Genomic DNA, 21,927 nt, shown 5'->3' with positions numbered 1-21,927 from the left:
CCATCCGTTCACTTTTTCTGCGTCTCACAAAGACACGGCGGTTGGAACCAAAGATCTCAAATTTGGACTCATCAGACCAAAGCACAGATTTCCACTGGTCTAATGTCCATTCCTTGTGTTTCTTGGCCCAAACAAATCTCTTCTGCTTGTTGCCTCTCCTTAGCAGTGGTTTCCTAGCAGCTATTTGACCATGAAGGCCTGATTCGCGCAGTCTCCTCTTAACAGTTGTTCTAGAGATGGGTCTGCTGCTAGAACTCTGTGTGGCATTCATCTGGTCTCTGATCTGAGCTGCTGTTAACTTGCGATTTCTGAGGCTGGTGACTCGGATGAACTTATCCTCAGAAGCAGAGGTGACTCTTGGTCTTCCTTTCCTGGGTCGGTCCTCATGTGTGCCAGTTTCGTTGTAGTGCTTGATGGTTTTTGCGACTCCACTTGGGGACACATTTAAAGTTTTTGCAATTTTCCGGACTGACTGACCTTCATTTCTTAAAGTAATGATGGCCACTCATTTTTCTTTAGTTAGCTGATTGGTTCTTGCCATAATATGAATTTTAACAGTTGTCCAATAGGGCTGTCTGCTGTGTATTAACCTGACTTCTGCACAACACAACTGATGGTCCCAACTCCATTGATAAAGCAAGAAATTCCACTAATTAACCCTGATAAGGCACACCTGTGAAGTGGAAACCATTTCAGGTGACTACCTCTTGAAGCTCATCGAGAGAATGCCAAGAGTGTGCAAAGCAGTAATCAGAGCAAAGGGTGGCTATTTTGAAGAAACTAGAATATAAAACATGTTTTCAGTTATTTCACCTTTTTTTGTTAAGTACATAACTCCACATGTGTTCATTCATAGTTTTGATGCCTTCAGTGAGAATCTACAATGTAAATAGTCATGAAAATAAAGAAAACGCATTGAATGAGAAGGTGTGTCTAAACTTTTGGCCTGTACTGTATGTAAAATAATAACCTTAAAGACAAAATTAAATTGCAATACTTTTTCAAAACTTGATGATTTTACCTTTCTGTACATTTTGTATACAAATTCATTAAATAATTTTGCTTGTAAATGTCTATTTGCATCACGTTTATTACGGAAAACACATTATTTGATCAGTTTACATTGTGCCCCTAAAGTTCTTTGTGCGCTCCTTACTTCTTCAACTTAGGAGCACATGTGCTCCTTGGGAAAAAAAGTTAGCGTCAAGCCCTGTCCAACTACAAGTATTTAGGAGTACAGCTGGATAACAAACTGGACTGGTTCAGCCACATGGAGGCAGTATATAAAAAGGGTCAAAGCAGGCTGTATTTTCTTAGAAGGCTTCGACCTTTTAATATCTGCAAACCGCTGCTGTGCTCCTTCCATAAGACTGTGGTAGCCAGTGCTCTGTTCTTTGGTGTGGTGTGCTGGGGGGTGGGTGCTCGTGCATCAGACAGAAATAGACTCAATAAACTGATTAAAAAGGCGAGCACCACCATTGGCACTACTCAGGACTGGGTTGAGCAGGTGGCTGAAGTGAGGATGCTGAGAAGAATGAACACTATAATGAACAATGACTTCATGCCCTGGAGGTGTTTCGGCAGAGCACTGTCAGTGGCAGGCTGATCCCACCAAGATGTAAGACTGTACGGTATCGAAGGTCTTTCCTGCCAGATGCCATCAAGCTGTTTAATGTGCAATAATACAATTAGTGTGCAATAACTTCTCAATCCCTCTACGTGCAATAACTCCAGCATTTTAGCATTTATCATATTTATTTAATCTATCAGTACATTATTTTTATTCATTTGTTTTTATTTATACTTTTAGTAGTAATTAGTTTTTTTAGGCATCATCTATTTTTTTTTAGCTTGATTTTATATTTTACTAAACCTGTTATGTAGATAGATCTGTGTTTTTATTTTTCTGTGTGCAATGAATGAATGTATGATGCTGCTGTAATATTGCAATTTCCTGCCAAGATTATTAAAGTATCTGTCTATCTATCTATCTATCTATCTATCTAGACACCCATCACTACATCTGTGTGTATACAACACTCAGTACTGCCTGTCTTTAATGAGGCTGTCTGGATCAACACACTGTTACTACTTTTAAGTACAAACTGAAGTTTTTTGAGGGTAAAGGTTGACTATCTTTTAATTATTTTAATGTGATTTGTGTCTGTTTCTAATTTTGAGAACACACACAGCTTTATTTGCTTTGTTGGTTTCTTTATTTGTCTGTATGTCAGCAGGATGACAAAAAAATGGCCCACTTAGCAGCTGCTCTGGAGCTTTCAGTCATATCACATGACCTTCATTAGGGGATGGAGTTTGCCTACTTGTGTGGAAATGTACACATTTGAATCCCCCCCCCCCTCTTTTTTTAACACTGCAAAGACTGCCACTGCTTTTTCTCAACTCAAACCTCAGTTTATGAGCCAATGTGGATGAGAAGTCCTTTAAGTGCTTAAAAATGTCAATCCATCCATTTTCATCCTCTTATCTGGGTCGCAGGGGCAGCAGGCTGAGCAAAGTACTCCAGACATCACTCTCCCCCCCTCCAGACGCTTTGCTGGGGATCCCGAGGTGTTCCCATGCCAGATAAGATATATAGTCCCTCAAGTGTGTTTTGGGTCTGCTCCAGGGCCTCTTACCAGTTGGATGTGGCTTGAACACCTCCAACAGGAGGACCCCCAGAGGTCATCTTGATCAGATGCCCGAACCACCTCAACTGGCCCCTTTTGATGCGAAGGTGCAGTGGCTCTACTCCGAGCTCTCTCCAGAAGTCTGAGCTCCTCGCCCTGTCTCTAAGGCTGAGCTGAGCTACAGAGGCCACTTCTATCCACGATCTCATTCTTTTGGTCACTACTCAAAGCTCATGACCATAGGTGAGGGTTGCCACATAGATGGACTGGTAAATCAAAGGCTTTGCCTTCTAGCTCAGCTCTCTTTTCACCACGACAGTCTAGCGCAACACCTGCATCACTGCTTGCACCACACCAAACCGCAAACCATCTCAGACTCCATTTACCCTCACTGATTAACAAGACTCCTTGGCTTGAGGCAGTAACTCTCTACTAACCCAGAGAGGGCAATCCACCTTTTTCCAGCACAGAACCATGACCTCAGACTCAAAAATATGAAGGGCATTTCTCTATTTTGTTATAATCAAAATTCATAACAACCCCACCAATAAGGCACGCAGTCACTGAGGCTGTTTGTCAGGAGGTTTATTAATTTATGTACACGCATGTCTGTCACCGAGGCGGAGACTGTCTGAGATATACAACAGAGTAGAAAATATATAAGGTGCAAAAACAAGCACTGATGCATGAGAACTCCCACCCCCTCCATCCCAGACACAAAGCTCTATACAGCAGGTTCACATTTACTGACATCAGACATCTTGCTCAGTTAGAAGCCTCGCTGAGCCAAAAGGGAATCAAAATTAAGTATATACTTAACTAAATACTTGTAGATATAACTCCCCAGATGCTGTCTTCATGCTAACATGCTGAATACACTCTACAGCTGGCAGACTTGTGGGATATGGGTTTGAAAACAGGAAGAGAAAAGGAAATACTTACATGAGTAAGGAGCAGTTGGCGCCAATGTGCTGTATGTAGTGTGTCACTGTGGCAGTAGTGATTGCTAATGCTAATTCCATAAAAAATCCAGATAAAGCACCATGTATGTATACATAGCAGTATCAGCACAACAGCAAGCATAACAGCATAAGCAATGGAACAAAATATTAAAAAAGCACCATAAAATGTGACATTAATGAGTGTGTGTGTGTGTGTGTGTGTGTGTGTGTGTGTGTGTGTGAAGCAGTCTGAAAATCAAAGTCACAGTCTTTAATTCAACAGTACACACAGCAATTTAAGTTTACAGCAATTGCCTCTATTTCAGTCAGTGTAATGGTGATGGGTTTGGAATGTGCCTTGGAGGCACTGAGAGAGACAGCACCCATGCACACACATACACACACAAACTACACACAGAGCCAGATCACAGCACTACAGTAAACCAGTGGCGTGATCAGAGGAGCTGGACCAAGGCTCTTGAATGAGGGACTAACATCAGCCATAGCGGTTGAGGTTTCTGAGTTTTCCAATGCAAATCTAAGGGCAGCCACGCCTCGGCCTGTCCTTCCCAGCTTTACCAACACTAACACACACCCTGCTAGAATGTGACTACAGTCTAATAACAGCCATCATCATCATCACACTAAGGGACTATTTAGAGAGGCACAATTAACAAGATACCCCTGAAACAGCGTGGCTAAAGCTGCATTGGGTGACTGAATACTGACAGTTACAGTTGTGACAACAGGTTTCAGTCAGGGGGCGGTGAAGTGAGCCATCGGTTATGTTCATTGCTAGCTTAAATAATCCTTGTTAAACACTAATTTTGCAGCTGCCTGCCAGATCTGTGGCTATTAGCTAATTACCATTTGACTTTATCAGTCTGACATTGAGTTGGTTTTTAAGTAGGTTACTTGTTTTGGTTTGGCCCTAACTAATCTGTAGAGAGTGACATATCCATCCTACTAAAATCATATTTATTTATCTTCAGTCAGTGATGTTTGTTGTTGCTAAAGGCAGTTAAATTATGTCCACTTTAGAGTTTCTGTAAGGGCTCATTTATGCTCAATGTCAGATACATATACAGACACAGATGAAGCCTTCTGTCTGTGCTCTATGTTGCACGTTTTCTGAAAGCTTACAGATACAGACGAAACGGAGCAGTACCACCAGAGATCATGGAGGCAGTGTAGCATAGTTCAAATGAGATACGTCAGTAGGAGATGCTGAAGACATTTAAAAAATAGTAGAAATGAACAATACGTTTATATAATGACAAGAATTCTCCATCCACGTGATGTATTTTCAGGGTTCCCACACATTTTCATGGACAAAATTTTAAAACTTTTTCATGACTGTCCCACGATGCTTAATAGGGGTGAAAGAAATAATCAGTTCTTAATTCTACAATAAAGATTTGAAGCTGAAGCCCCACTATAGAGAACAGATCCCAGTGTACAAGTGAACCACTACATCACTGGTGATTGAGACAGATGACCATAAATATAAAGGGAAGCTGATATTCAACCTGCTGTGGGTCATCACAGTGAGTGCAGATGAACGGTGTTTGGCTTCCCCCCTTGTTGCCCCCAGCACCCAGACCTCCCCCACTGGACAGGCGGGTAGCTCCAGAGGAAGTCAGACACTGTTTATCTGCACACACTGCAATGACACACAGCTGGTTGAATATCAGTTTTTCAAGTTTCTCTGTTTCCCTTCACTGGTCCCTGTGAAGCAGAGTAGGTCTTTATTCACTGTTATAATCATTAAAAAGCAAAAGTAGCATGTGTATTCAGTAAACTATACCTTCAGTCGCTAATGTTAGCTAACCCTACACTTTTCAGGGTTGATTTTGGTTTTGGAACGAGGAAGAAATGTATTTGTCCTTCCAACCCCTGTGGGTGACGAGTATCATTAATACACAATGTGCTCCAGGCAAAACTTTTAGCTCAAAACCCGCAAAATCAGTCTGAAAATGAAGAAAATCCGAAACCATTGCATGGGAGTAATTAGCACAGCTATGTAGTTGTTGGACCCTTGTAGGAGCTGGCCGATGCTATGCTATGATTGATAGAGTATGCTGTATTTTAAAAGTAGCAAGCAGTCACACAGTGAGAAAAATGTATCATTTATAGAATTTTGATGAAACGTGATGCATCGATAATTGTTTTATCATCAAATCGTTGCCCTCTGAATCATAATTGAATCGAATCGTGAGGTGCCTGGAGATCTCCTAACACATTTTTTTAGTCTTGTCCCACTTGGCTGGCATTTTTCAAACATATCAGAAACTCTATTCAAACATAATTTCAGGTAGGTGGCATACATGAAGAGAAGGATGGAACATGGTGGGAAAATGAAGAAACCTACATGATGGTTAGCAAAACGTCACAAATTGACGTATTAGAGCTACATTACGTCAACAGCTACAGGAAGTGAATTTGCTGTTATGTTACATTACGTGGAAGATAATCCACGACAGATTACCGCAACAACTTCATTTGACACAACAAAAAATTATTGACTTTTCCAAATCTTTCAATGATTTCTACTAATTTTATGACTTTTCTAGATTTTCCATGACTGTAGGAACCATGTATTTACAGGCCTTACAGACCACCACTGTCTACGACGCTGCCTCCATTATAAGATACAATATTATGGCCTCCTCCACCGTCACCTCGTATGTTATTGTGTGAAACTGTTGACTCTGCCCTCTAAGTCCCATCTATAGGCTGTATCTATGTCATCATAAAGGATGCATGGAAGTGTGAGGGCAGTGATGTTTATGACGTTTGAAACTGATGTTATCTATTTTCGTATGCAAATGGAGTATAAATGAGCCCTACGTTGTAGAGCTGCTTCCATCTCATTCAGGTTTATGTCTTTTTTTTTTTTTTATTAATGTAGCTAGCTAGCCTGGTATTGGTTGATGTTTCCAACCAGGGGAAAACAGATAGCAGTGAGCACAGCACCAAATCAAAGACGTGGGCAGCAACTCAGAGGTCTGGAACCAGGCTTATTTGTGAGCAGATTTAGTATGTTCTTTGTAGTGCTGCACGATTTGATAAAAATGTGCGATTGTGATTTGAGTGGACAATATCGCGATTTGCGATTGCGATTACAATATAATAAAAAAAAAATGGTATCATTAGTCTTCTTGCTTGATTCAGTGTTTCCCCTACATTATATCAGGGGGCACTGACCTGACCTGACATAGTTATTGTTATGGACAGTGTAAATGACCATCAACAGCCGCAGCACGGCACTGTACCCCCAGCGGAGCGAGCCTGTGTTGTGTTCAGGCGTTGTTGCGCCATAGCACAACACAGCAGCATGTCAAGTGGGCTGAAACCGAGCAAAATTGCTCAATTTTTCATTTGTTATTATATAGTTTGTTATGGAGTCCATGATTTCCCCGTGACACTTACAAATGTTTGCGTAACTGTGCTGGGATGTTGTTTTATGAGGCTCTGGCGGCTTTCAGTTGTCCCTTTGTCTTTAACGTTACACGGCTCGGCTTTCTCTTGCTTGCATTCTTCCTACTTTCCTCTGTGCTGTCTCAAGTGCTGATATAGATTGGTCGTGTTGCCGCGGGACGTGGCGACTTTAACTTTTAAACTTTTACACAGCACGTCTTTCTGTTCAATGTCGCCGTACCTGAATCCAAAGTATCGCCATATAATAGACGTTGCGTTTTTTTCGCCACCAACTCAGTCTTTTCATGGTCGTGCTCATGCTCTTCTTCACTGTCTATGTTGGTCACTGCTGCACGCTGGCTGGTTACCTGACCATACGTGCTGCACACACCAGGATAGCTTGTGGGCGTAATGTCAACAAACTCCACACACTACAGGAGAGGTAGTCACGTTCACAGGCACACACGTTAACATTTATTTACAATAAATTGCAAATCGCAGCCTTTTATGCGGTTATGTAATCGCACAGCCTGACATCGCAATTGTGATTGCAATTAGATTAATCGTGCAGCACTAGTTCTTTGTAACTATGCTACAAGAGCCCCCTTACCTGATCTTGTTTTTGTGTATTTAATACTTAATATTGGAGTGCAAAAATCAGATCCTCTCTGTTTGTGGTAGTATTCATTCAACATTTTTGAGTCAAAAAATTATATTCTACATTTTGGCACCCCTGCAGGCACAGAAAATATAGACAGGAAGTAAAACAGTTACCAGGTAGGTTCGAACAAAACATATTTCATTGATTTCTAATTAATTCATTTCTGTGTGTAAAAATGTCCTTACACTGTCCCAAATATAACCAAGTAAGAAAAATGAATATCTTCTTTATTAATGGGATGGGACACTCTTGTGTGTTACATACCCTACTTTTGATTTTAATAAAACAAAAATAAAACAAAACAAAAAAACAAAAAATAAAACCCCAAAAGGTAAACAACTACACTGCTTTGCATAAATCAGCCCTCTTTAAACATGTCAACATGTCTAACAGCCATACTGATCAACCTCCACAGTTCATTATGTTTTTTGATGATCTTTAGAATGATTCTGCTTTTTCAAAAGCCCCTTGAAGAGATGGTTCAGATTTTCTGAAGTGAGGCTGTGTGAGGTACGTATCCATCGTCAATGTATTACATACAGTAGATGTCATTTGGCACATCTCCAGTTTGGTGAATCAGGTTGAAGTCCTATATGGGAGCTAAGCAATCTACTGCTGATTTTATCCACCCAAAAGAAGTCCCACCTAAAAAAATCAATATCAGTTTAAGTGTGCGTTGTATTAAGAGTTTTTCCTCACTTTACCTGTCGCAGACAGTGATTTGCGACTGGAAAATTAGGTCGTTACTTTTACTCCACTGAAAAAAACAGTGATTTAACATTCCTGAACACAGAAGCTGCTGGTCTACTGCTGCCTCTAACAGTTATTTTATTTGTGTTATTGTGTGACTTTGGCATTTAAAAGATTTAGTTTGGATTCACAAAAGTCACAAACTATCTAACTGATCAAAGCAACATTCGACCAGCAGCTCCTGTGTTCAGCGAGCTAAAATCCCTGTTTTTGTCGAGGGAGACTAGTGGCTTTGACGAGAGCATAGATGGGGAACTGAAGTTGTCAACGGCTTCCCCATCAGAACAGGCAGTCTACTGGAAAGGTAAAGCGCTGAAAATTTTCTCAGTATAGTGTACACTTAATCTGATATTTATTTTCTTAGGAGGGACTTTTTTTAGGTGGTTAAAATCTGTTTTATTGCTGACCTCTCCACAGCAGTACATTGCTTATTCTCCATGTCAGATAATGGATAAGTACCTCAAATAACCCCACTTCAAATAATCCAAACTATTCCTTTAAAGAGGAGCTGCATTGTTATTCAGCTGGTGTGTGTTCTGATTACCGTGATGTACTTTGTTTGCTGATGCCGACACCCATGTATGAGAACGATAAACGGTGTAGGAGATGGGATTCTGTGGAGTGCCACAAATTCAACAAAAAAAAAACCCCTTTAAATATATCAACATAAATAAAGGGAAGCTAGTATTTCCTCTAAACATTTACAAATAAATACTTGGTTTTGACCTTTTTGAACCCAAACAGTCAAACAGGTTTGAGTGAAAAGGATAAAAAGGTGGTTGCTTGAAAAGAAAGTACAGCGGACGACACAAGTTGCACAACTTAGTACACTAAGCATGCTTAATGGCAAAACTAGTTAAAAAGGTTGCCTGTGTATATTTTGGTAGTGACAGCAACTGGTTTTGTTCACGTGGATGCTTGTGTGCTCCTCAACCCACTCTCTGACAGTATAAACAAATAAATATATAAACAATTTCTTAAAAAGAGAAAAAAGAACTGAAGGTGAGACTGATGTGAGGGGTCAGGCGGTTTATGTGCCGGTCTTCTGCTCCCATTCCTGCAAAACAAACACAGAGAGACAACAGGTTGTCATCACCACAGCAATTTTTTGGAATAAAGGACAACAAGGATTAAAAGTAAAATAAATAATGCAAACCTAATAAAATTATATAGAAAACTGATAAAAGATAAAGATAAAAAATAAATATTTTAAATCTAGGAGTAATTAATGGACATCTGTGCCAAAAATTCTCTGAAAGCCTTCTTAAAGGAGTATTTCACTGCTGGAAAGATGGCCTTTTAATAACACTAGAATGTCTCTGCAATAGAAAGACAAAAATACTTGAAATTGGTGCTACAGAACCAGAGAAAACAGAGGTAAGGGACACTTTTGCTTAAGAGGGAGAAAACCTACAATTACCAGAATGCACTGGCGGCTTGAGTGACGGGTAATACGAAAATGCGGAAGTATAGCCTGCAGTTTGAGCAACAGCCCAAGAGACGGCAAAACTCCACCAGATGACGGGATTTTGAGAGCAAGGAGGGATATCTAGGTACTGGTTAGATGGAAGGAAGTTTACTGCAGTTTATTTACACATACTACCCACACTGTTCTGATACAAAGCCTCTTGCAAACTAGCAGAGTATCTCTTTTAAGATACTGCATTCAGGAGAATGAGATCGATGCAAGGTCATGATGACCTTGACTTTTGAACATCAAAATCTGTTTGCTTCATCCTTGAGTCCAAGTGGAGTCATCCTTGAGCCCACTTAGACTTAAGGATGAGGACTGCCAAATTTTAAGAAATTCCATCAAAGCATTCTTAAACTATCAAGTTCATGAGAATGGGACGGACAACAACCTGAAAACACGATGCCTCCAGCCACAACTATTGCTGGCGCTTTGGCATTAAAAAATTAAAATAATGATTTACAAGAATGACATTTTCAGCCTGATCTAGTCTCAAGCCTGTAATTAAATCAAGAAAAGAATAAATAAAACTTGTTATCCTGATGCATTAGTGATCTTGATAAGAAGTACCATTACTAATTATTTAAAGGGGAATTTGTTGTGTAATAAATGTTCAAAGCATCAACACCAACATATTCTTATTCTGTAACTGAACTACCCCAGTTTCTGCTCTTCTTGTCACCCACCTTGTCTTGGCATTGATGACCCTCTTAATCCCAGCATCTCTGATTTTCCTCATCCTCACTCCTCATATGCTATTCCATAAGATCACTTTTGTGAACTACACTGACAGTTTTCCAGAACTCAGAGGTGGTAAAGACTCAGTGTTTTACAAATCTCAGTCATATGAAGTCCTGCAAGTTCCATCACGTCCAAGTCCTAAACTCTGTGTAAGTCATAAACAAGTAATTAGGTGCCCTTAACCAAGTATATCATGATACATTTTGAAGTTTTCTTCAGTATCACAGTAATCCAGTGATAGTTGTCTGTACACCCATGGATGCACTGCAAAAAGGAGCTGCTAATAGTTAATTCAGCTCTCTTTTAATGAAGACCATTTAACAAGATGGAAACAAATACAGGCTGAAATAAAGAGAACTCAAGTTGTAGAGTCCTTGGCAACATCTTGTGTAAATCCCTAATAGCATGATGGCAACTTCAATTCCAGAATTATGATGGTATGATAATCATATCCTATGATAATTATACCACCTATCATAGCGCAGTCAGACATACTTTGATCAATACAGTCCCTCCAGAAAAACGCAATTATGCGATCACATAATTCAACGCATAATCAGCCAAAGTCCGCATATTCATGCGGGGGCCGCATTTTTTCAAAGACGCCGCACTTTCGCCGCATAAATCGCCGATTTCCGAAATCCGAAATACAAACAACTGTTGTGTCTCTCTGAGGCTTGCTGTGCGCGTCACGTAATGAGAGAGAGCACGCACTAGGCAGAGTCGGTGTGATGTTTCTTCTCTCTCACTCCTGTGGGGAGGAGGGAAGAAACCTTCCAGTGAAATAACTCTCGATCTAAAAGAGCTGGTTATGATTTTAGGCATGAATGTGGGATTCGGCCTCAGAGTAGCTGCGCTCCCGTCATCTCTGATAACGAGACAAGATGGGGAGACTGAAAGTGCATATAGATCACTCACTCTCTAACGAAGTCAGGGCTAAGAGAAGTGCTGTCTTTAATGACAGTAGTTTGAGAGAGATTTGTGACAGAGGCTCGAAGGGAGGTTCTTCCAGAGCGCGTAACACCAGGGGTAAATCCCACTGCGGTGCCAAAGAGCGCGTGACAGGTCTCTGTCGCCCGACTCCTGTCAAAAAGCGCTTAACCAGCTGGTGCGCAAAAAACGGATCTCTCTCCATAGCCTTCATGACATAATATCTATTTTATTTATTTATTTTTACATAAGTTGTAGCATATTCTAGCTACAGAACTTGTTTGACTCAGCAATGTCTTGTAAGTTTGAGCCATGTGTTTATTAAGGTCTGAAATAAAACAAGATGAGAACTTAAATATTCCCTGCACTTTCTGTGATGTAGTATGCTTGCTTATCCTAGGAAGTAATAAGAAATGACTACATTAAGGTAGTAGCCTAGTGAGAACAGGGTGTTGGGGGAATCACTTTTTTCCTCTTTTTCATCAAACCACCAAACCGCAATTTTTGCAATTTCCCGCAATTTTTACAAGTTCCCGCAATTTTTGCAAGTTCCCGCAATTTCATTGCATGAAATTGCATAAATATCCCGCATATTCCATCGCATTTTTTAAGAAAACGTGCCGCATAATCAAGGATTTTTGCCCGCAACAATCACAAAAAAACTCCGCATTTTTTTGGAAGGACTGTCAATAAATTGTTTCCCCTCCCGTGCTTGTATACTGGGACAAGGACAGTAGTCTAATAAATGGCCTAGTTGAGCTATAACTGTACATCCACTTAACTGTGCATGTAAACGCACTGACTGCCGATGTGCTGGTGTATTGTACCTGCAGCTCATATGGATGTGCCAAAGCCAGCCTGATATTAGCAAACTATTCTTCATTGCCGTATTCCCTGTCTGCATTGTGAGCTCTGACCTTGGCCTTCCTGAGGACGTGTCCCCGGACTGGTGAGACCTTCTGGCTGCCCTGCTGCCGGCAGAGCAGTGAGGCACTGTTGACTGGCAGTGGTCCGGAGCAGGACTCTGTGTCACTGGTGTCACAGCTGGAGAAGGGAGAAGATTCAAGGTTCCGTCGCAGCATCGCCGGTGACTACACACATACAGACAGGGAAAAGAATTAGACAGCTAATGGCAGATAGCTTCAAGCTAGCAACATGTGATTTCTGAATTAGTGTTGAAGTATTACAGCACCACAAATGAAACACAAGACAGTACAGGGTAGCAGGTGTTCCTAACCTGGATTCCAGAGGAGCTAGCTTTTGGTTCGATGGTGAGGCCCAGGGTGACCCCACCACTCAGGGCTTTCTTCAGACTCTCCTTCACTTCAGTTAGCTCCAGTTCCAAATTTACCCGCTCCTCCTCCCTCTGCTTGCAGTCTTGCTCCACTTTCTTCAGTTGCTCCGACAGTGAGGCGTGCGAACGTTTGCCTATTGGAGGAGGAGATGGGAACTGCTCTGTGAATGCCCCTTAAATAAACTTGGAGATGTAAGACATAGCTTCTGTAATGAGCTTTTGTTACTCCTACCAACAGCAGCTTCCACTGCAGTGCGCAGGTCTCTCCTCTCTTTCTTCAGCTGGGTCAGATGGTTCCTTATCTCCTGCTTCTTCTTCATCAGCTCCTCCTCCTTGGCCTGCAGTCTCTTGGCATCAGCCTCCACGCGGTTCTTCCCGTACTTACACTGGTCTGCATCTGCAGAACAAAGACTTGGTGTGAAGAAGCTGGATCCAACAGGCTGAAATCCTGCAAGTCGACTGTCACATGACCCACTGTGAGCTTGTTGATGTTGTCTTATGTGGTATTTTATTTCAAAAACTAAAATTACTGCCCACAGTTATATGCCTCCATGTATGAGTCAAGTTTCTCTTACAGTTTACATTCATGTCTGTGAAAACAAGATTGCTTCACACACATCCTTCCCCCAACAGCACAGAAGATCTATACAGTCAGTACAGTTTTAAGATTAGTGTCACTAATTTAGTATCTGATGAAATGTCTCCCCTGCTGTTCCTGAGATATGACATTGAATAATGACCAGAAAAGTACTTTTGCAGAATATTATGATGTCACAGTGATGTTGACCTTTGACCTTTTGATTATATTCATCACTTCATTATTTTACCCTATTAGTCATGTGTGTGTACGTGTGTGTGACGTTTTGTAATAATTAGCATAAAAATTCTTGAGTTATCGCTGAGTCCAAGTGAATGTTTGTGCAAAATTTGTAGAAATTCCCTCAAGGTGGTCTTGAGATATGGTGTTCACAAGAATGAGACAGACAAGGTCACAGTGACCATTAACTTTGACCTATGACCACCAAAATCTGATCAGTTTACTGTTGATCCCAAGGGAATGTTTGTGTCAAATTTTAAGAAATTCTCTCAAGGCGTTCTTGAAATATCGTGTTCACGAGAATGGGACGAACGTATGAACAGATGGACACCAGCGTGGAGGCATAAAAATGTTCCAGCAGACACATTTCAGTAGGATATGATGACTGATTAAAGTCATTCCAATATTTGTATTCTTTTTTACTTGAATAGCAATGAGCTGTGTCCTCTTTCTTATCTGGTATTTCTAGATGCTTTTGCTGGATCATAGACCCATGTACAAATACTGAATCAATCAGAGGTATGGGACTTTTTCGTTCATGCTGAATAGAGGTGAAAGAAGAAACATGGCTACTACTTTATTCAGTACAACTAGAGAAATTAGCGACTGAAAGTGCTGCCCTCAGCTGTCTATGTCAGTCCTTCAGGAGTGTAAAAGTTTCATAATAAACATACATTGACAAGCATTCTATTTCATGTCACCATCTGCTGGTTGGCCATCATGATAAGAGTATGCATGTACACTGCCTGGCCAAAAAAAAAGTCACCACCAAAAAAAAAAGGTCATACACTCTAATATTTCGTTGGACCGCCTTTAGCTTTGATTACGGCACGCATTCGCTGTGGCATTGTTTCGATAAGCTTCTGCAATGTCACAAGATTTATTTCCATCCAGTGTTGCATTAATTTTTCACCAAGATCTTGCATTGATGATGGTAGAGTCTGACCGCTGCGCAAAGCCTTCTCCAGCACATCCCAAAGATTCTCAATGGGGTTAAGGTCTGGACTCTGTGGTGGCCAATCCATGTGTGAAAATGATGTCTCATGCTCCCTGAACCAGTCTTTCACAATTTGAGACCAATGAATCCTGGCATTGTCATCTTGGAATATGCCCGTGCCATCAGGGAAGAAAAAATCCATTGATGGAATAACCTGGTCATTCAGTATATTCAGGTAGTCAGCTGACCTCATTCTTTGAGCACATACTGTTGCTGAACCTAGACCTGACCAACTGCAGCAACCCCAGATCATAACACTGCCCCCACAGGCTTGTACAGTAGGCACTAGGCATGATGGGTGCATCACTTCATCTGCCTCTCTTCTTACCCTGATGCGCCCATCACTCTGGAACAGGGTAAATCTGGACTCATCAGACCACATGACCTTCTTCCATTGCTCCAGAGTCCAATCTTTATGCTCCCTAGCAAATTGAAGCCTTTTTTTCCGGTTAGCCTCACTGATTAGTGGTTTTCTTAAGGCTACACAGCTGTTCAGTCCCAATCCCTTGAGTTCCTTTCGCATTGTGCGTGTGGAAATGCTCTTACTTTCACTATTAAACATAGCCCTGAGTTCTACTGTTGTTTTTCTTCGATTTGATCTCACCAAACGTTTAAGTGATCGCCGATTATGATCATTGAGGATTTTTTTCCGGCCAAATTTCTTCCTCGAAGACGATGGGTCCCCACTATCCTTCCAGTTTTTAATAATGCGTTGGACAGTTCTTAACCCAATTTTAGTAGTTTCTGCAATCTCCTTAGATGTTTTCTCTGCTTGATGCATGCCAATGATTTGACCCTTCTCAAACAGACTAACATCTTTTCCACGACCACGGGATGTGTCTTTCGACATGGTTGTTTAGGAAATGAGAAGCAACTCATTGCACCAGTTGGGGTTAAATAACTTGTTGCCAGCTGAAAGATAATCGCCCATGCAGTAATTATCCAATAGGAGACTCGTACCTATTTGCTTAGTTAAATCCAGGTGGCGACAGTGTATAACATGATGTTAATTCTACTACAGAGGATACTATCAAGTCACGTAAAATCTGTTAAGTTAATGTTTATGTTGATCATATCATGCCTTAGTTTAGTTTCATGTTTAGTCTTTCGTTGTCATGAGCACTTTTATGTTAAGTTAAAGTCACTCATGTCTAGTCTCGTCTTGCACTTCCAGTTTTATTTTGTACTCACCTTTTCCCTCTCGTTTCAGACCCTGACTTCCTCCCTTTGTGTGATTTTCCTGCTACTGTGATTGTCTCCCCACTCCTGTGTTCCCCCTACCTTATGTATAAATAGTCCTTGTCTCCCTTCGTCCTGTTATGTTGATCAGGAGAGTACTGTCTAGTGGCCAAGCTATCCATGCATGTTACCAGGTTTTTGTTTCAAGTCTTTGTTTTGTTTACGAGCCTTAGTACAATTGTTTGATCCTCCAAGAGAGCGTTTTTTGTTAGTAGTTTTATCCTCCTTGTGAGAGCTTTTATTTTGTATTTTTTCTCCTCCATTGAGAGTGCTTTTGTGTGTTTTTTCAAGTAAAGATTTTTGTTAAACTTCACTACCATCTCCAGAGTGTACATTTGAGTCCCAGTCTTTGGTGTCACGTTCTCAACAGAACGAACTGACATAATGGACTCAGCAGACTCTGAAACTGTGAGGAAAGCCTTACGTGCCCAGGGCACCCAACTGCATGAACATGCCATTAACCAAGGACTGAGGGGTCTCACCGATCGACAAGGGAATTTCCAATTCTCTGTTACCAACCAAGCGAACCACCTGGCAAGTCAATTAAATCTTCTCATTAACCACCTCAAAGATGATTCCTCTGCTACACCTCCTACCATGTCATCTCCACCTGCTGTTGACACTACTGCTGCTTTGGATCAAGCTAGGCCTCTATCTCCTGGACTTCACCTGGCTGCCCCAGAGAAGTTCTCTGGAGATTCTGGAGATTGTCGGCCATTTTTAGTACTGTGCAATTTGCATTTTAAACACAACCCGGCTGCCTTTGTGTCGGATCAGGCAAATATAGCCTTTATTATGTCCCATCTGACGGGCAGAACAGCGGCATGGGCCACGGCAGAATGGTCCAGAGACTCAGTTCTGTGCCAATTACTCACCAGGTTCACAGAGACTATGAGCCGAATTTTTGATCACTCCTCCCCAGCAAGGGAGGCTTCCAGAGTGCTCATGCAAATTAAGCAATGTGATCGGCAGGTAATAGACTATGCTATTGAGTTCAGGACATTCGCAGCAGACAGTGGGTGGAATACCCCTGCACTAATTGACGCTTTCATGAATGGTCTCACAGACTCTATTAAAGACCAGTTAGCACCTCTAGAGCTTCCCACTGATCTAGACACCATAATCTCCATGGCCACCCGCATCGATAACCGTCTTCAAGAATGACTCAGAGAGAGAGACGACGCACTTCTGTTCATCTTTCACATCATCGTTCACACCATGCCAGGACCCTCTGGAGATCTACATCCCAAGCTCAATCGTCACCGGAAGCCAATCAGAGTGTCACCTCTCATTCCCTTTAAAAGAGGCACGATTGGAGCGCACGGCGGAGAGCTAGTTAGATGGCGGGCCTACCAACTGGAAAGAGTGAGCGTTTTATAGCTGAGGAGACGATAAATGTATCTCTATATCGACTGTCCCATCACATCTGATGACAGATCAAAGGGGATTGGCACCGTTTGGCACGTTTGGCACGCGTAATGGAAACCCAACCTGATTTGATTAACACAGCCGCAATCTAATAAATTCACATCCCTCTCAGCCAACCACAAACAGCCACAGCATCAGATAAGGAGTATATATTCAGCATCTGTTATCTTAGAAAAGTCAAAAGAAAGAAACAGAGTGAGACTGCGAGAGAGAAAGAGAGATAGCGCGTGCACGAGAGAAACGCTGTCAACAAATTGTAAGTTATTCAATTTTATTTTAACCCGGGAGGTTAGAGAGCCCAGCTCCCTCTCCAGCATCCTGAACCCCCCCGCCTGAAGATGCAGGAAGGGCTGGTCCCGTGGCTGCACCTGGGCCGTCTGGTCTGGCTGCGCGCGGGCTGCGGAGCTTCCCCCGGGTGCCCCCGGCTGTGCGGCGGGCTGTGCGCCCGCTGCGCATCCTCCTCCTCCTGACAGGATGATCTTCAGTTTTACGTTCTAAAAGCTTTTTTTTTACGTATACATTTGTAGCCTACTTGTAGGGCTATAAGTTTACGTTTTTAGTTCACAGAAGCTGGTTATTGTTGTGTTTATGTCAAAATAAAGTTTATCAAATGTTTTCACATCTTTGATTTTGTGATTTACATGCCAAAATGATCACAATTCAACTGGGAAAGACAAGTTCATTTTACAGGCTATGCATCATCAGCCCGTGGAGGTCTGCTCGCAGTTCCGTATATTCGGACACTGCGAGCTTGGACCTCCCGGATTATGATGATCATTATTACTGCGATTAGATCATTCTGATTAATGACTGACCATTAAGACGTGTTTCTGATAAATATTTTAATGTGCACAATAATAACCTTTCACATTGTAATCATATTTTTATGTGTGGCTGCTCCGTGTGTGTCTGAGCAGAATGCACACGCGTTGTGCACCCGCCTAGAGACGCATATTACCAACTTGTTTAACAGCGAAATACTGCGCCGTTGACTTTAGACCAGGTTTTTGTTGGTCACTGGCACATTTGCTTTTTACGCCATCTAACTAGCAACGCGCCATGACTGCGCCTGACCACTCCTCATTTTTAGACCAACACACCCAGAGAGTTCATTTGCTAGTTAGACGACGAGGGCGCAGGGCGTGAAAATGACAACTGCGCCTGCATCTAAATAGCAATGACATTTGCAACATGGATTATGCGCCCTCCGCCGTCCGCTTTAGACCTTCTAAATAGGGCCCTCAGACTGAAACCTTGCCGCAACCCGTCACCACTAGGGATGCACCGAATATTTGGTAACTGAATATATTCGGCCGAATATTGCAAAAAAACACACATTCGGTATTCGGTGGAATAAGTTAAAAGCAAGGCTGAATAATAGCGGCGTTTTGATAACGCAATCAAACGGCGTGCCGTGACGGGCGGAATAAAATGTCGGTAGTGTGGTGATCCGTCCGTCACAGCACTGGCATTTGCGACTAAAAATAGTTTTAAGCAAGCAAAATAGGCTTAAATCATTCAGCACGCTGTGCGAGCAGCCTACATATTTCAACCAGCAGCAGAAACGAAAGGCAAATCCCACCGATTGTGGGTTGAGCGGGTTACAGACACAGACAGTAACGTTAATGTATTCCTGTCAAATACGGCGGCCATCGGCTTACCGGGCGACGGAGAAGTCGGTTCCAATAATATCCTCTTCTTGATGTCACGACTGCCCAGAAGTACCTGAGCAGCCGAGCCAGCCGTACACAGGTATGTGATGTGTCAGAGGAGAAACGAGCCTTTCACATTTCTCTCTTTCTGGAAGTACAAACCTCACCGCACTTTAGGGACTGTTCATTACTTATGAAGGGACTGTCAGGGGAGGAGGGTGGCTGGTTGATTTTTATTTTATTTATTTATTTTATTTTGATCCCCCCTATGTTAACCACTTATTGATGCTGTTTTTGAAGTATGAATAAGTCAATAAGTAATTTATTCCATTGAAATATCATTGATGTATTATAGAAAAGTGATTTATCTTTTCATGAATGACAAAAGGCACATCTGCCTCATTTTCACTGTGGTATCGTGATACTACTCAGAACCATGGTATTTTCATTGGTATCTCACAGTGGGTCCCAATTTTGGTACCGTGACAACACTAATCTGGAGGGGGTTCATCTGTAAAAACTAATGATAATCGGTATTCGGTACTCGGTATTCGGTATTCGGCCAAGCGTTTAATAATATTCGGCTTCGGCTTCGGCCACAAATTTTCATTTCAGTGCATCCCTAGTTACCGCCAGTGCTTTAGGTGGTAAAATACTATTCAAGATCACACGTCACAAAACCCATCACACTTACCTTTGACAATAAACACACAGAACTCATAAGTTTTCACTTATTCAACTCAGCACTGCATCTGCTCATATTAGGGTTCCCTTGGTTGACCAGACACAATCCCCACATTGACTGGAGATCTGGGAGGATCAAGGGGTGGGGAGAGGACTGTCACAGGTCATGTTGGACAACTGAACCTGGAAAGGTAAACCTTGACAATGAGACTGTTAATGAGCTAACCATCAATCATGTCAAGACTGAGACTGAATCAACCGAACCTGAGTGTGACACTGACTTTCCTGACTTATCCAAGGTACCTCCATCTTATCTTGATATCAAAGAGGTCTTTTATAGGACCAGTGCCACATCACTTCCCCTGCATCGGCCCTATGACTGTGCCATAGACTTGTTGCCTGGGGCTCCCATTCCTAAGGGCAGACTCTCTCTCGGGTCCCGAGAGGGAGGCCGTGACTAAATACATTTACTTCTCATTGAAGGCAGGATTGATCCGACCTTCCTCCTCCCTGGCTGGAGCCGGATTCTTCTTCGTGGGGAAAAAAGATGGATCACTCAGGCCCTGCATCGATTATGCTCCATTGAATGACATCACCATCAAAAACAGGTACCCCCTCCCACTCATCTCCTCTGCTTTTGAACTTTTGCAAAATGCCAAAATATTCACCAAGCTAGATCTCCGCAATGCATATCATCTGGTCAGAATCAGGGAGGGGGATGAAGGAATGGTTTTAACACACCTAATGGACATTATGAATATCTTGTCATGCCTTTTGGTTTAACCAATGCTCCTGCTGTATTCCAAGCTCTGGTTAACGATGTTCTCAGAGAATATCTCAACCACTTTGTGTTTGTCTACTTGGACGACATCCTGATTTTCTCCCTCGATTAAAAGATGATGTCCAGCACGTCCGGCAAGTTCTCCAGAGGCTTCTGGAGAACCAACTGTTTGTGAAGGCAGAAAAATGCGAATTTCACGTGGACACTGTCTCGTTCCTAGGATTCATCATCTCTGCCAACCAGGTCTGGATGGACCCAAGCAAGATCAGTGCTGTTGCCAATTGGCCCACTCCTACTAACCGCAAAAAGGTTCAACAGTTTTTAGGTTTTGCCAACTTTTACTGAAGGTTTATAAGAAACTTCAGTGCCATCGTGTCCACCTTGCATGCTCTCACCTCTATGAATGTTCAGTTTGTGTGGAATCCTCAGGCAGATCAAGTATTCTAGCGGCTGAAAGAAATGTTCACCTTGGCTCCTATACTTACCGTTCCTGACCTGCATCGACAGTTTGTGGTGGAGGTGGACACCTTGAATGATGGCATTGGAGCCATTCTTTCCCAGAAATCGGCCAAGGACAACAAACTACACCCATGTGCTTTCCTCTCACTGGTAGGAGGGGTTACATGGCAAATAGAAACAGAGGTGAAGCGTGCTTATGGTGTGAGCCCAGCACCTAGTGGTTGCCCACAAAACCGGTTGTTTGTCCCTGTGTCCCTCCATTCCCAGATAATTCACTGGGCTCACACGTCAAAGCTCACCTGTCATCCAGGGGTGAAAAGAACAGTGTTTTTCATCAAACAAAGGTTCTGGTGGCCAGCCGTGGAGAAGGAGGTCAAAGAGTACATGGCAGCCTGCCCAGTCTGTGCACGGAACAAAACCTCATCCAGAGTGCAGATGGGTCTGCTGCAACCTCTGCCTGTTCCACGCCGCCCCTGATCGGATATCTCGATGGACTTCGTCACTGGTCTCCCCTATTCAAAAAGTAACACCACTGTGCTGACAGTGGTGGACAGGTTTTCTAAAATGGCACACTTTATTGCACTGCCCAAGTTACCCTCTGCCAAGGTAACGGCAGAGGTCATGCTGCACCATGTTTTCAGGCTTCATGGATTTCCAAGAGACATAGTGTCAGATCGTGGACCTCAGTTCATTTCCAGGTTTTGGAAGGAGTTCTGCCATCTCCTTGGTGCCACCGTCAGCCTCTCTTCTGGTTAGCACCCTCAGTCGAATGGTCAGACAGAGAGGCTTAACCAGGAGCTGGAGACCTGCACCGCACTGCTTGGTCTCCCAAAACCAGGCCTCTTGGAGCAAGCACCTCACATGGGTGGAATACGCCCACAACACGCTCCCCGCGTCAGCTACAGGTCTCACACCATTCCAGTGTGCGTATGGTTATCAACCTCCGCTGTTCTGTGTACACCGTCAAAAAGCTTTAGGCAGTTTGTAAGAGAGGATGAGGGAGGCAATTCCTCGTTGACTGGGAGGGTTACA

The 21,927-nt window shown here is 42.5% G+C and overlaps 1 protein-coding gene across 6 annotated transcripts in view; it reads right to left on the bottom strand.

The window, feature by feature from the left end:
- Positions 1 to 3,202: 3,202 nt before the first annotated feature.
- The window catches only part of afap1 (actin filament associated protein 1), a 350,733-nt gene continuing 332,008 nt past the window's right edge, over positions 3,203 to 21,927 (bottom strand). For all 6 annotated transcript variants that reach the window (XM_078164813.1, XM_078164812.1, XM_033609884.2 and 3 more), the window contains 4 exons: positions 13,071 to 13,235; positions 12,782 to 12,972; positions 12,462 to 12,635; positions 3,203 to 9,459 (listed from right to left, as the gene is read on the bottom strand). In XM_078164813.1, the coding sequence (XP_078020939.1) occupies positions 9,433 to 9,459; positions 12,462 to 12,635; positions 12,782 to 12,972; positions 13,071 to 13,235 (557 nt within the window). In that variant the 3' untranslated portion in view covers positions 3,203 to 9,432. The remainder of the gene's footprint in view (positions 9,460 to 12,461; positions 12,636 to 12,781; positions 12,973 to 13,070; positions 13,236 to 21,927) is intronic.

Source organism: Epinephelus lanceolatus, chromosome 22 (assembly GCF_041903045.1).
Source record: "Epinephelus lanceolatus isolate andai-2023 chromosome 22, ASM4190304v1, whole genome shotgun sequence".
In the NCBI taxonomy this organism is placed as follows: Eukaryota; Metazoa; Chordata; class Actinopteri; order Perciformes; family Serranidae; genus Epinephelus; species Epinephelus lanceolatus.
Note: the sequence above shows the minus strand (reverse complement) of the source record. Positions and strands in the feature narration are given on the sequence as shown.